Raw genomic sequence first — 15,399 nt, forward strand, 5'->3', positions numbered from 1 at the left:
TTCCTATATTTTTAATAATTTTTTTTTTTTTTACTTTTTTATATTTTAATATTTTTGTGTTATATATAGTATGCATGTATGTAATTACTGTTACAATTTACCGACATAAATATGTCCAAAACAAAGCCAGAAAAAAACGGTCTCACGAAAACTGATCACATTGTCACCCTAAAAATTTCGTCATAAATAAATTTCCCCAAGGAATTAGGAAACTGTTAGTAAAGTCGCCGAAAAGTGCACGAAGTTGAGCGCCAAGTTCATTTAAGCCACAATTAACGGTGACTTTAGGCAACGTTTGTTTTGGGGTTAGTTGCGGTGCTTTCATTGTTAGCGATAGCAGCATTTATGATTGCTATTGTTCTACATACATATGGTGGTACATATGTACATACTCATACACACTTAAGCGCACCGACGTCTGTGTATGCTCTTAAAATCCAGCCTCTACATTGGATGGTCGTCAAACTCTCCATCAAATTTGTCAAAGTTTGCCTTGTGTTCGTGCAGCGAGTATATGCATGTTTTTGTACACACCCCTCTCGCGCTATGCAGCTGAGTAATCAACTGTCGAAGCATTTACAAAGTGCTAAGGCGCCTTTAAAAAGCTAAGCGTGGACACGGTATGTCTTGAAATGATTAAATTGTCCGCTTTTAGGGAGGCTTGCACCATAGGGGGTATTCACAGATTTCAAACACGTGGCGGCCAGTAGTGTGAAACAGGTACATGACATGACAAGGACGTTAAGCCGTATTACTGTGCTTTAAGACGTACTACTCAAACAATGTGAATACCACAGGGTTGCTATTCCAAATGCAATTATAGTTTATTTTAAATCAACTGACATAAATAAGTAGATGTACATACATATGTAGTACATATATATGTACATATATATTTTTAATGATCGAAGGAATTTTGATTTAAACAAAAATGACGGCTTACGAAAAAGAAAAGCAATTTTTATGCAAAAATCTACACTTCAGAATTAATCGAAATCGTTATAAAAATTTGTATTTTTTCCACAAATATCTATGTAATCGATTTTTTTAATTCACAAGTGACTTAAAGGGTTATAAGTTTATGTTAATTTATTTTAAAAAAATATTATATTAATTCCTTTTAATAATAATTTAGCTATTTTCAATTTTTAATCTCAACATTTCGGATTAATAAAAATATATTTTAATTTTTTAACACCAATTTTGGTATTAATAAATTTTCGACCCTCGTCTTTACCATTTTGTTTCAATTTTACATTATCTTTATTATATTGTTATTACTTTTGTTGTTTTTTTAGTATTGTGCTAAATATATTTTTGATTATGTATGAATATGAATATTTTATATATTTTTGCAATATTTTCTATTAATTTTATACAAATATGTTTATAATTGATTTAATTTAATTTTGATTTGTTTTACATATAGTTTAAATATTTTCAATTAGTTTTATCACAATATATTTTATAATTTATATTTTTTGCTTCTAATTTTTTTCGTAATCGTTTATTAATTTATTTTTTAATGCATTTGTATGTATGGAAATTTACATACAAATATTCTCCTCATTACACAGTGAACACGCCTTATCGTTTTTTTCTGTTATCTCTGCCTCCTGTTAGCCATTTTCGTTGCAGACACGAACGTGCTGTGCCCTCACGGCCGAACAGGCATGCAAGTGTACACAATCGTTTGTGTTTGTATGCATGGCGGATTTAGCTTGTGGGGTTGATAACGCACGCACACTAACACACACTTGCACGATTTCATATACTCGTACAAAACATTTGCCAACGTAGTGGGGTTTTCGACACTGAGGCGATAGTGTTACATTACAGTGAATATTTCGTGTTGTTGTTGTTGCGTTTGATATGCCTTGTTTTTTTGTTGCTTTTTATATGCCTTGTTTCGTTGCTGTTTTTGGTTGTTTTTGTTTTTTATTTTTGTTGCGTTCAAGTGCGTTCGACTGTGCAACAGGCGAGTGTGTCGTCGGCGGCTCAGACTAGCAACACTCCAGACGCCGATTGTTTGGTTAAGCACTCAGTACATTGCCGTCGACTGAAGAGGGCGTATCGCAGGCGCCAAAGCACGGAGAACTGTGAAAAAGTGAAACAAAGCCAATTCGGCAAAAGTTTCAAAGAATAGGTGCTGTAAGTGGCTATAAAAAACATTGCTTGTGCATATTTTGATTAAAATACGGTGTGAAAGTAAGCAAACAGCATGTAAATTAAAGAAAATTTGTGAAAAGAAATAAAAAAAATTAGAGAGTGTGAATATTCAAATGCAAATTATTATTTTTATTATGTGCCAAATACGCATTAATTTGTGCAATTTGCATGTAGTTATATGCTTTTAGCATGCACCAGCTGTAGCTGCGCCGAAAAGTATGCAATATACACAACTGTATATGTGAGCACCAGTGTGGCTGTGTGTGGTGCATGTCGCTAGCGAGACAACCACTTGTGAATATCGAAGCATTGTGTGTATTTTCAAGGCGAAACAGGCACAAAAGCAACAACAACAACGCCAACGATAGCATGCCACACAACAGCAAATACCATAAAGTTTCTCGAAATATTACAATAACAAAAAGTGAAATATACAGCACCCAGCATACGCCGTGTTTTACGAAACAAAAACAAGAAGCACATTGCAGGCAAGGTTTTAACTGACAACATTTAACAGTATTGCTAACAAGCAACAAACACAATAGCCAAAAGCACTATTTCTCAGCGCCGCCAACACACCTCCAGCAGGCTGTCAGTTATTTACACTGCCGTTGTCGTCGCTTATTTACAGTGCAGGAAATGGATTTTCAAAGCCACAACAACACCAGCGGAAATAAGTTTGTCTGTCCCAGCGACAGACAATTGGCATTGAGAGCAAAGTAAGCAAACATGCACACGCACAGTTAGATCTTTAAATACACCTCAATAATTAATTATTAATAATTTTGCCGTTTTTAACTCGAAAAGTGCCTGTGTTTAAGAGTTAAGAGTTGGTAATTACTTCTAATACGGACATTAAAAACAATTAGGTAGTCGAAAGTTGTAGTTGTATTCAAGTTTGGTTGGCTGATAACGTTACCCAGCGAACAATTGTTGCACGAAGAACTGAATTTTTGTTTTTTTTTTCTAAAGAGCTGTTCTACAATTGCTGCTTGAAACTTTAATAAACTTTTATGAAAAGAAGCTACAAACTAAACATATTAACAAAAATGTATGTTATTTATAATAATAAAAAAAAAATAATAAATATCTATATAATATATAGAAAATGGAAGGTGTATTATCAGCATTTCCGACAACTGAGCAACTTGAGCGTAATAAATCATAATAATAAGTAAATATTATCGATAAATCAATAATCTGTGAAAAAGTTCGTGAAATTAGCTTTTCAAATAAAAAAATGTTTCACACAGGGAGTTAAGTTTGATAGATCATACAAATGTTCTACAGGGGTCTGATATCGGCGGTTCCGACAAACGAGCAATAAAGCGCAATAATAGAAAAATATATCGAATTTATATGAATTTGATCCGATATTGGCAGTTCCGACAAAAGAGCAGTTTGAGTGCAATAAATCATATCATAAATATTTATTAGATAAATTTATCGATATATTATCGGACCGCTAATATCGAATTTATCGGAATTAATTAAAATAAAGTAAATAAACTTAAAAAAATATTGCTAAATCATAAGTTAAGGAATAAGTTTGTAAAAAATAATACTTTTAGATTAATTTAATGCTTATAGTTTTTACATTAGGATTGAATTTTTTTCGACTAGTTTATTCTGTTTTTTTTACAAAAATTACACTTTATCTAACCTGCTTAACGTTTCAAAAATATTAGGATTAGTTTTCAAAATTGATTTCATAAAAGATTTTTGAACTAATAATCGATAACTAGAAAAAATCTCGATGACTTATCGATATTTATAAGGTGATAGTGATATTTTTTTCGATTCCCTATGTGGAGATCGTCTCTTGGTATACGATTTCAAATAACAAGGAGTATTTTTGTTATAAAAAAACATTTGTAAAGTCAAAATGCCGATCTAAGGATCTTAAAACTGTGACAAACCCAAATTAATGATATAAAATTATCCATCGAACATATGTTTGCGCTTCCCATTTCATAGTAATGTCTGATTGAACCAAGTTTTTGTGAATACTTCACGGCTGAGACTAGCTAAATTAATTCTCTATCAAATTTGAGGCATCGGGATTCAATTGCTACTACTAATAAGTATTAGTATTCACTACAATATTTGCTGAAAGTAGCTAAAAGAAGCCATAAATTCTATCGTTTCGACGGCACTTAGTTACGCATTGTCGTTACGTATTAGAGCTAAGCTTCAACACCACGAATCCGAGCTTATCCGTAAAACATGTCAATGAACGAGCCTTTTATACTTTTAAGTTGCCAATTTACACCGTACTGTGGGAGAAGATGCCATCTACCTTCTTCTATCTCTAACACTTTGGCTTACGTGGTTTTATGACCATTATTTCGGTTAAACTGGTCATCGTGGGAATTTAGGGAATGCTTTTAACGTTAATTAAAAATAAACGGGCAGTGAAATTCCTTTGATTTTATGTTAGTTTTATGCCGTTATACACATACACCCGCACGTGTTAGCATATGTGGGCAACTGCATACAAACTTTTGCACTTTTGGGAACAATAATTTCATTAGATAGTAAGGCTGAGCACATAGTGCAGCGTAAAGTAATCGCTCGGGTTTTGTATAATGCTAAAAGTGAAGCAGAAATGCATAAAATTTAAGATCTCAAAATTGAACAAAGAAAGGAGCTTCTTTATTGACCATAAGGCCGAGCACATACTGGAACAAATCCTGTTCACTGGAGTTATGTAAAGTACCAGCAAGCACCTTTTAAGGAACGGAACTCTTTTAAATTGGTTTATTCACTACTTAAGCTGAAACATAGTAGTACTTTAGGGATGAGTATAAATTAGTGGGCTGAATAAAATATTAAATTTTTAACAAAACTGATCAAGTTTTCAACCGTATTTTATAAAGAAAATTTAAGTTTTGCTAACGGCTAAGGCTGAAGAAGTATCGTAACGTGATACAAAAAAGTGACTTAAGCTTTAAAAGCTCTTTCAATAACGCTTAAGCCTGAACACATAGTGAACACCATTGAATGAAGATCTATATGACGAAGCGAGGAGTAATTAAGAAAAACAAAGCTTACAGAAAAGTAGTAAATTTTTTACAGCTATATCCTAAACTGCTAAGGCTGACTGAGTAGTGGAGTGAGGCTTGGATACTTAGAATAGCGAAGAAAGTGGTGAAGTAAGTTATGAACAAAAGATATATAACAAGTAAGTTATCAAAGCTGTAGAACAATATACTAAAGCAGAGTACATAGTGATTTGAAGTGTTTATGGTTAAATTAAGTATATATAATAGAACAAGGTAAAGAAAGAGAGAAAAGCATCTAGGTTGGTTAAAAGAAATAAAAATTACAAGGTTTTTTAGAAAGAAAAGTCAAGCTTTAAAGCTCATGCAAAAATTACTAAGGCTAGGTACATAGTGCGTCAAGACGTCAAAGCACAATGCAAGAATATTGAGAACAAAGTGGAGTTCTAAAATGTTTTCATAGAAAATTTAATAAAGCTACAAAGTACTTAAATGATAAAAAAAAATGTAATACCCCTCACAGGTGAATTTCTTACGGCATAAAATTGTCTAAAATATTCTTATCTTGTTTTTGATTGTTCAGTTTGTATGGCAGCTATATGCTATAGTGGTCCGTGAGATTTTAAGCTTCATTTAGTCAAAAAAATAAATAAAATAAATAAATAAAACACCTGTTCAAAAATGAGCGAAAATATTGAATAAATTCCCTTCATTTTAAATGTTGTGTACAAAAAAGGGAAGAATGCCACACAACCCACCAATGAAACTTGTTCTGGGTGCTCCAAATTAGTGACAAATTTAATACAACCTGTTTAGGGTATAAAGAATTTCAAAAACGTTTTAACCCTTGGCAACGGCATTATTGTTATTCATCCTTCCGCAAACACTTCTTATTTGTTGCTACTAAAATATACTTATAGCTGTAAACTGTCATAATATGTATGTATGCACGTCAAAGCCACAAAGCATATCCGGCTGTCAGCGCATCACTGACGCGTACTGCCTATCTGCCTGCTTGCCTGACTTGCACTCACAAAACGCTCGATTACACATTCGCATGCCGTTGTTTGCATTCACACTGTACTGTCAGTTGAACTGTCTGTCGTCATTTCAATACTCGTACACATCATTTTGCACATCATTTGCGGTATTGCGGTAGCGGCGCAAAAAAAAAAGCAAGAAAAAACTAATAAACTTGTGAATTGAAAGGCGGTGTGTAGGGGAGCGGCACTAGTGAGGGGTGAGGCAATAGTGTTATAATGAATATTATGTGTGTAAGCGCAGCACAGCATTGCCACATAATTAAATCAAGTGTCCAAGCCACTCGGCTATGCGATATCATTAGGAAAGTTCATTTCACTTACCCCGCTCCTCCTGAGCTCTGCTTCACTGATGCTTTCATTAAACAGTTTTTTTCTGATGCGTTGTGTTTCTACTGCCGCTCACTTCACGTTGCACTACACTTAGCTTTCCTCGGGGTATAAGCGAGCGTATGATGAAATTTTGTTTCGCACGCACTTCTAAACGTGCGCGCAAATCTACGTGTTTACGTATACGAATGTATGTACGTAAGTATGTAGTGAAATCCATTGCTTAGCCGCAAATAAATACACTGCTCAGCGACCTGCGACAAATGAGAAAAAAAAAAACAGTCTGTTATAAAATTATCGCACACTGAGAAATATATTTCACTATTTTACAATTCTTTATAAAAAATTATTGCTTTAAAAAAAATATATATGTATGTACATAAAATCAGAAAAAACTTTCATGTCAGAAAAATGTTTACAAATATTTTCTTTCCGCTAATAATTTAAAAATCGGTCTCAAGTATGAGTCTGGGATTCCACTGTAGCTGCGGTTTAATATTGTAACTGACTGGCAATTAATTGAAGTTGGAAGAAGGAGCGCAATCTAGCCGATTCCTTTCACACAGCGAGATTGCCAGAAACTGCAAAACCCATGAGCTTGTTAGCGCGGACACCCAATTTTATTAAGCAGGATGAGTTATGAAGTCAGTACTCTGCTCTTCTCTAGCGTTGGTCCTATGGACCTCTCGTAAGCTTGGCAAGTGCTGCTCAACAACTAAAACTTGTGCGACCTCTGCAAGATCCTTCTGGCTCAAAGTGAAACGGAAAAAATGTTCTGAACAACTTGTGTTTAGCAAGATACTTCAAGCCGCGATGGTGGGTCTTATGTCGCACGCAAATTTATAAAGTTGTATGGAAGAATTTAGGTTGGAATCATTGAAACAGTTTCTTCTCAGCTGTTCTGTTTTTGCCCGACTGAGGTTTTGGTAGACAAACTTTCGAGGAACCTGGCGAATATGATGCGATTAGTATTATTGGCCTTAACAAGTTTGTGGTAGACTAAAAGCGCTTCGTCGTCCTTTAAGAGTTCGGTAATTCATATCCAAGTGGAATCCTATGTTACCTTTGGTGCGAGAATCAGCCTTACGACCTAACCCAATCTAGTCTGTTCTCAAGGAATTGTAATCGAAACTTAAACGATTTACGACAGATTTGTGTTTGGTCACAGACTGTCGACGACACAATTTTCTCCAAAATTATTTCAGGAGTACATAATTTTGTCCATCTTGGAGCCGGTACTAATACCATAAACAACGTCAGCTTCGAAATCCAACCCAGAATAACGCTTGCCAAGAGGTGCCATCTCGAACTGAGTAGGCATTTGAGAAGTGAAGTCCTCTCTCCGCGAACAAAGACAAATTTCCACAAATCTCTCATTATCTCATCTGATGAGTCAGCGTTACCAGTTGTCTAGAGAAAGGTTCGGCGGAAGATTTATGGTCTTTTGAGCATTGGCAACGGCGAATGTCGCAGTCGATGGGACGAAGAACTGTATGAGATATACGACGCCATTGACATAGTTCAGCAAATTAAAAGGCAACGGCTACGCTAACTAGGTCATGTCGTTCTAATAGATGAAAACACTTCAGCTCTCAGAGTATTCGCCCCAGTACCCATCGAGGGAAACAAATGGAGAGGAAGACATCCACTCCGTTGGGAAGACCTGGTGGAGAAGGACCTGGCTACACTTGGAATCCCCAATTTGACGTCACTGTTATAGAAGAAGAACGGAACAAAAGACCACAAAACTAAAGGATGATAATTGTATACCGGACTTCAACGTCAGCCCACCTATATATGGGTTTATCTTAATAGTTTAACAATAAGTGAACTAATGTGAAGTACAGCGGACGTCTTATAGATGCGACCACATGCTTCCAGGTAATCCACTAAATCTGGTTACCCTCTCATATTAACTAGGTGTACGACCGCTTTATCGAAATTACCATAAGAGGGCACTTAATTTTTACTGAAGTTATTTCAAAAATGCATTTAATGGCACATCATAAAATCCGTCGTACACACAAATACACTTATTTGTAATGCAAAAGGGCAATAATCAACACTGTACACGCAAATCCGTCACAAAATCTCACTTGACGTTTACTGAAACCGTTACATGCCCGCCTTTGTGCATTTGTAATTGTGATGGCTTGGACTTGTGAACGTAAATATTTATGATTGACATTTAGACGGAACATGCAGGGTGAATAGCTGTGGTAATGCTTGCCTGTGCAATGAGTAGTCATCGCCAACGCCAGCACCGGCCTAACTGACGCCAAACAAACAACAAACACGATTAAATACCCACATATTTGCCGAATACGCACACATATCTATGGTATATATATATGATGAAGTTACACACGCACACAAACGCATATAATACTTAAATATGCATGTCGCTGTAACTGTCAATGCACCAGCAAATTCAATGACAGCGTGTTACATGAATTGGAGCGCAGCGTCGTGAGTAGTGTGGGGTGTGGTGAGCGCTGTATAATGAGGCTAAAGTAGTGGCTATTGGCTTACTCATTTGTGGCCGCTGACATACATACGCAGACATTTGCTAATGCCTATTAAAAATAGATTAGATTTATGAGCTCATCATAAATGCCATTGCATGCTGCGTTGCGGCGACGCATGCTGGGCCACAATGTGCGCGCTAATTAAGTTTTATCCTTAATAACTTAATAAAATATGACTTTCTAATTGTTATAATTACTTTAGCTCAAATTCAAGTGCCAGCTGCTGGTCCACCAGCTTGGGCGCCTAAAAGACGGCTAGACTGATTTATGTGTTTGCGAATTAGTTGGTGTCGCGAAGGTCAAGTGATAAATTTGCTCTATATATATTAACAAAGTTTCGCGAGTTAATCAAGAGACAACTTAAATGTGCGCTGCTTCTGCTTCTTCACATGGCTTTTGTCATTTTGGCTTAGTCGGCAACCTTCACAACTTTAATTTTGCCATTACGTGCATATTTGAGCCCCACAAGTCCTTCGCTGCTTTATTTTAACGCAAAGAAAGCTTCTGCTGCAGTCAGCATTGAAAACACACAGCATCTTGTGTATCCATACGGTTGACACAACCTTGTTTCTTGGAGTTTGATGCCTTGAACTTCGTAATTTTTTGTTCATGAAGCTTAATGCTGGCGAAATGCGTACACTTTTCAAGGTCTTGTGAGCTAAGCTGAGACTCAGGTTTCGCAGAGAGGAAATGAGCGTATTTTTAGTAGTAAAAGCCGTCGCAGCTAACTTCTTGGAATATAAGAATTACTGCAAGCTATCCTCTTCTATTTAAAATTGGTAGGTGATTTGATTACTTGATGAGTCGTAAGTTACAAAGCAGGGGTCAAGCAATATATACAAGCTACGAAATGTTTTTTAATAACAAAACAAAAGCTTAGCTTGTAATATCAATTAGTCTTTGAGATACTGTTTAAAATATGCAGAATTCTTCATGGACTAATATGAAGAAACCAAGCAAACCGAGAAGTTAAACATTTAAGAAGGCCAAGAATCATATAAACGGAAAACATGCACCGAAGTTAGAATACATATGCTTCACAAATAAAAACGTGGTTTATACAAGTACTTGATTTTGAGCGGTCAATTTGTATGACAGCTATAGCATAAGTGGTCCGATTTGAAAATTTTGTTTGGATGTCGCAGCGTTACCCTGGAAGATAATCTATGCTAAATTTCATGATAATATCTGGTCAAATAAATATGTTGTCCATGTAAAACTTGATTTTGATCGGTCAGTGATGCTACAGTGGTAAGATTTCGTCCAAACCTAATACATCCTGTTCAGGATATTATTACATTCAGAATATATTTACACAAAATTAAAATTTCTACCACATTTTCAGGGTTGTTTTCGCATTTTTATCACTTTTTCTGCTACAACATTGAACGGAAGTCAATAAATGTGCGCACAAGCAGCCCTGGATGGCAACAATGACTTAAGTAGCAAATTTTTTATACTTGCAGAAACATTAATGGTGCATAAAAAGTCAACGCCAGCATATAAATATATACATAATTTATTAGGCAGAAAATGTATAATTTAAAAAATATAAAGAGTTTTTTGTTCTATTACCCCTTTGTTTCCCTCGTGTGGAGCGGAAATTAATGAATTAGATATTATGTTCAAGGTATAGGACAGTCACAATAAAAATTACAAATACATTAGGGTAGCTCAAAAAGATATTAACGGTTAAAATTTGATTGTTTTAAATTTAAATTTTTTTGAATGTATTTTATAATTCACTGAAAAAAAATCATTTTAAATAGCAAAGCTCATAAATTTGTAGGAATTTTCTGCTCTACAAAAAAGGTCTGTATAATTTTTCGATTAAGCATTTATGAGATAATTAGCGGCAAAAATCAACAAATAAAGAAAGAAAAATATTAAAATAAAAAATAAGTGATAATTTTTGTAGACAACTAAATTTCTTACATAACTACCAGTTTTCTAATTCATAATAATTTTTTCCGTTGAGTTATACAATTCTTAAAAAACTAAAAAAATTAAAATTTTTTCAATGTGATAATAAGAAAGAAAGAAATAGAAAACCGTTAAGTGGAAAAGTTCCAGTTACAATTAAGAGCTTTTACTTGGAGAGCCTTACTAAAAGGTCCCTATCAATAAATTTTTCATCTAGTCAAGCGAAAAAAATCGTTCTTTTTTGAACCACCCTAAAGTGCGTGTGTTTTGTTAGTAAATTTTTATTACAATATCAATATTTTTCTATCTGATAATAAGAAAAAAATAGTAAACCGCTAATTTCCAAGCGAAAAAAACTTATGACCCACCCTAAAGTACATATATTTTGTGAGTAAAAAGTATAAATAAGTATGTATCCTCTATAGACCTGTAGAAATATTATAATATTCTGACTTGTAAATTAGAAATTACTAGAAGCAACGTATTCATAAAGAAAAAACAAATTAAAAAAAAATAAAATTTTAGGAAAATGTTTGTTATATTATTATTTTTATATTGTTACACGAAACCAAAACAACTAAATCTGTAATAGTATGTTTACTTTTCACTTTTTATTGATTTCGAAAAATATTATTTATTGCCAGAGCGCCTAAAACTGTGCTAAAAAATCGCTTTCACTTTTAAATTGCTTACAAATTTTATATGATTTTTAATATCTCCAAAATTACGTATTATGTAATTATTGTGAAAATCGGTTTTAAATGTATTTTCATTGGTTTGTAAAACACTATTTTCCCTGCCATATTTTTATCCCGCTTCAAAATAAACTGCTTGCATGAGGTCATCTCATAATTTACGGATAATTGATGTTTATTGCTACGTTCCATTATATGTATATGCTTGTATGCATATGTGTGTGTGTAACTTCACTCTCGCCTCTTGCATAGCATTCGCTGTATCGGTTGGGAACAGCTGTTATATTTTATTCAACATTTGCAAACAAGCGTATAGTTGAATAAGCAAGTGTGTATGTATATGTATGTGTATGCGTGTATGTGCAGAAAGAGATAATACAATAATAACCTTGATTTTTGTCTGCAACGTTGCATACTTTGAAGGGCGAGCATTGCCGAAAGCATCCACATCAACACCACCTGGACTAATTGACTGCTGCGTGCTCGTATTTTGTATGTGTGTGTGTATGTATTTTGTGCATGAGAGCGTGTGCGCGAAGTGATGGAAAAGTTCGAGGTTGCTAACAGCTATTGCGTTGCCAAGGTAAAAGATGGCAAGGCGGAAGTAAAATAAATACAAATACAGTTTCTGCGAAGGTCTATCATTAATTACGTATGTATATATGAATGCATATACAAAAGTAAGTTTTCTTCGAAAGCTGTGCTCAACGTTAACTGCAATTCAAGTTTGTTCGTAGAAACGAATTGCATACACTCAGCTGACCTGCGGTTATCGGCGTGAGCTTCACCTTTGCAAAATATTATATACCGCTTAATATGTTTTTTTTTTTTGTATTTCTTACAAATTACAACATATATGCAGCTCAACAATTAAAAAAAAATATTGGTTCATAATTTGTATATATTCATATCTAAAACTGCCTCAGCAAAAATTACCCCCTATTCATCTCATTGCATGTTTTCCAACTCAGTAAATTTTAATATTTACCATATTTAATATTATTACAAAAAACTTACATTTTAATTAATTCTTCGAAATTTATTTGAACCTCTGATTAGCAGGCGAACCGCGTTTGCGGTAGTGAAGCATGAGCAATGATGACGAAGGTGTTGGCACCTTGTTAGTCTCCCTTATCACGTTATGCAAATATAACATTACGTTAATCAGTATCAGCAAAGTTCGCAAATCAACATATGGACATTTATTCAACGGTGTATGAATTTTTGTGTATGTTGTTGTGTATTTGAAGGCCACTTGTGGCTTTTTTTTTAGAAATATATTCATGAATTATATGCAAAATTAGATTACTTTTCGACGAAAAAATCGTAATTCGTTATAGCTGAGTGATTAGAAATATGCTATGCTGCTAAGAATTTCTCTTTACCATAATTTTTCTGCATTTTGCTCCTAGAGGTAGGCAAGGAATTCTATTGTGTACATATCTGAGGAGTTTCTAGAATTGATTAATGTGAAAGGAACAGTATTGGATTGATAGAGAATCTGAATACCAATAAATTCATCTATCTTATATATCTATATATTATATACGAGGCCTTGTCAATTAAAACGATCACTAGATCTTGACAACACTTTTATAAAAGAACACTCCAACGCGGAGCTGAGGAAGATCTCCACTCTGTTGAGAAATAGTTGGCTGGAATTTCCAATATTTCCAACCTTTTCACATTTTATTGAATTACTTGTTAAATCTACGCAGATTTAGTATCTCAATAAATATTTAATTTAACTAAATATTCACTCAAAATGCTGTACATATTTTTTCAAATGGGTCATATGTTTTATAGTCTATGTGTTTCGCCCACACGTAGTGGCCTTTGACCGGTTTTACAGATTTTTTTTTTCATATTTAAAAGTGTATGGAACAATTGCACGGAGAAAGCCCAATAAACCAAAAACAACAATGAAGAAGTAGCAAAAAGGTTTTAGGGTAAATGCGGAAATAGCAACATACACATGTACGTACACATACATATATATAAGTATTGTTATGTGTGTTTGTGTATGAGAAGTGACGTGAGTTTGCATTCGCAAACCAGCGCAAAGAATTGAGAAAAAAAATATATTGAAACGGCCAGTAGCCGCATTTACATACTTTTATGTACATTAGGGCGTCCGTTATTTCTCAAATTTTGGTTTTTTTTGGTTTTTGCAAAGGCCAGCTGAGATTTAATTTTTTGTCCTCAAAATAAGGATATAAAACAAACAAGTGCTTTATTTTCGATTTAAATCATATACCGTTACCCTTATATATATTACAAAGGATTTTTAAAAATATTTTTTACTTAGTAAGTAAATAAATCTTTCACGAACATTGGAAGCAATGCATTGAAAAATAATACAATATAATTTTTTTTACATCTTTGTAAGAATTTTTACAAAATTTTTCGTTCTACGAAATAAGTCCAAACGATTTCTTCCATTAAAGCTTTTCTTTAAAAGTTATGCGTAGTTAATTTATACTTCAAATATACGAAGCCTTCATACAAGTGATTTATACATTCTGTGTTACTCATACGCCATGGTGTGCTATCAGAATACTGTAAAAGGGAAATAATTAGCTTGTTTGCGTTGGGTTTTACAAAAAACAAGTCAACTTGGGAACACCCTGATGCACACTTACAATACATTATACATCTATACTACATATATCCATATGTCAATATGTACTTGAGTACGTGCGTGGTTGCCAAAAGATTGTGTTGATTGCTTTGCTTGCCTCTAAGCACACACATTTGTTTGCTTTTTTCGCAATATTGTTTTTTTTATGAACAACCTCACTAAATGTCAAACAAGCAACGGTCGTTTACACCCACTGTCAAAACGAGCGCAAAATGGGAAACGGCAAATATGACAGCGACGGAAAAAATTAAAAACAAAAAAAGTGATGTTGCCAAGCAAATATCAAAGTGGAATCGGTATATACCGGCGGCGTTGTAAAACAAGTAAATAAACACACAAACATATAAGCGAATAAATAACATAGCGATGAAAAATGCTTTTCCACCATTAAAAAGAATAAGAATAAGAAGAAAAAAGTGAAAAGCACTAAATAAACTTTGCAAAGTAGCAAATTGCTAACCAGCCAGATAAAAGTTATTTCTAAAGTTTTTTTTCCATTCTTTTGAATCCACGTTTTTGTATTTGCATTTACATAATTTCTTCTCGGCTCCGGGTAGTAGCTTGTCAAGTAAGCGGATTGAAGTAAGAAAATTCAAATAAAGCGCTAAAAGGTGTAAATGTAAGATGGGCGTATAATGAAGTGCACAGTGGCGGCGGCGGTGGGGTGCTGTGGGAGTGAAGTTTACATTTTCATTTACTGTCTGTTTGCTGAGAGTGGTTAAGGTGAGTAAATATTTGTGTGCGCTTGGCACAGGGGAACGAGTGTTGCTAACGATGAGACAAAAAGAAAAAAACATTGAAGCGAGACTAATAAAGGTGTTAAAAAAGTTGCTCAACAGAAATAATATTAAATAAATATACATATGTAATTAAATAATTGGATAAAAAGGTAAAGTTTCTAACTAATTTGTAATATTTAAATAATTACTTCATTATTTACAGATTTTTTTGTAACAATAAAAATATGAAAAATTAAAAAATTGATACAAATGTGTTTGCAAATGTAATATATGGCCTTATAAAATACTTTTACTTAAAAAAAAATATGTTTAATAGAAATTTAAATATTTT

At 33.8% G+C, this 15,399-nt stretch overlaps 1 protein-coding gene across 1 annotated transcript in view; it reads left to right on the forward strand.

The window, feature by feature from the left end:
* The first annotated feature begins 2,073 nt into the window (after positions 1-2,073).
* The window catches only part of LOC108974596 (rabphilin-3A), a 21,018-nt gene continuing 7,692 nt past the window's right edge, over positions 2,074-15,399 (forward strand). Inside the window, exon 1 of the mRNA XM_018942518.1 lies at positions 2,074-2,888. Coding sequence (XP_018798063.1) covers positions 2,809-2,888 — 80 coding nt within the window. The 5' untranslated portion in view covers positions 2,074-2,808. The remainder of the gene's footprint in view (positions 2,889-15,399) is intronic.

Source organism: Bactrocera latifrons, unplaced genomic scaffold, assembly GCF_001853355.1.
Source record: "Bactrocera latifrons isolate USDA-ARS-PBARC rearing strain unplaced genomic scaffold, ASM185335v1 scaffold_57, whole genome shotgun sequence".
NCBI lineage: Eukaryota > Metazoa > Arthropoda > Insecta > Diptera > Tephritidae > Bactrocera > Bactrocera latifrons.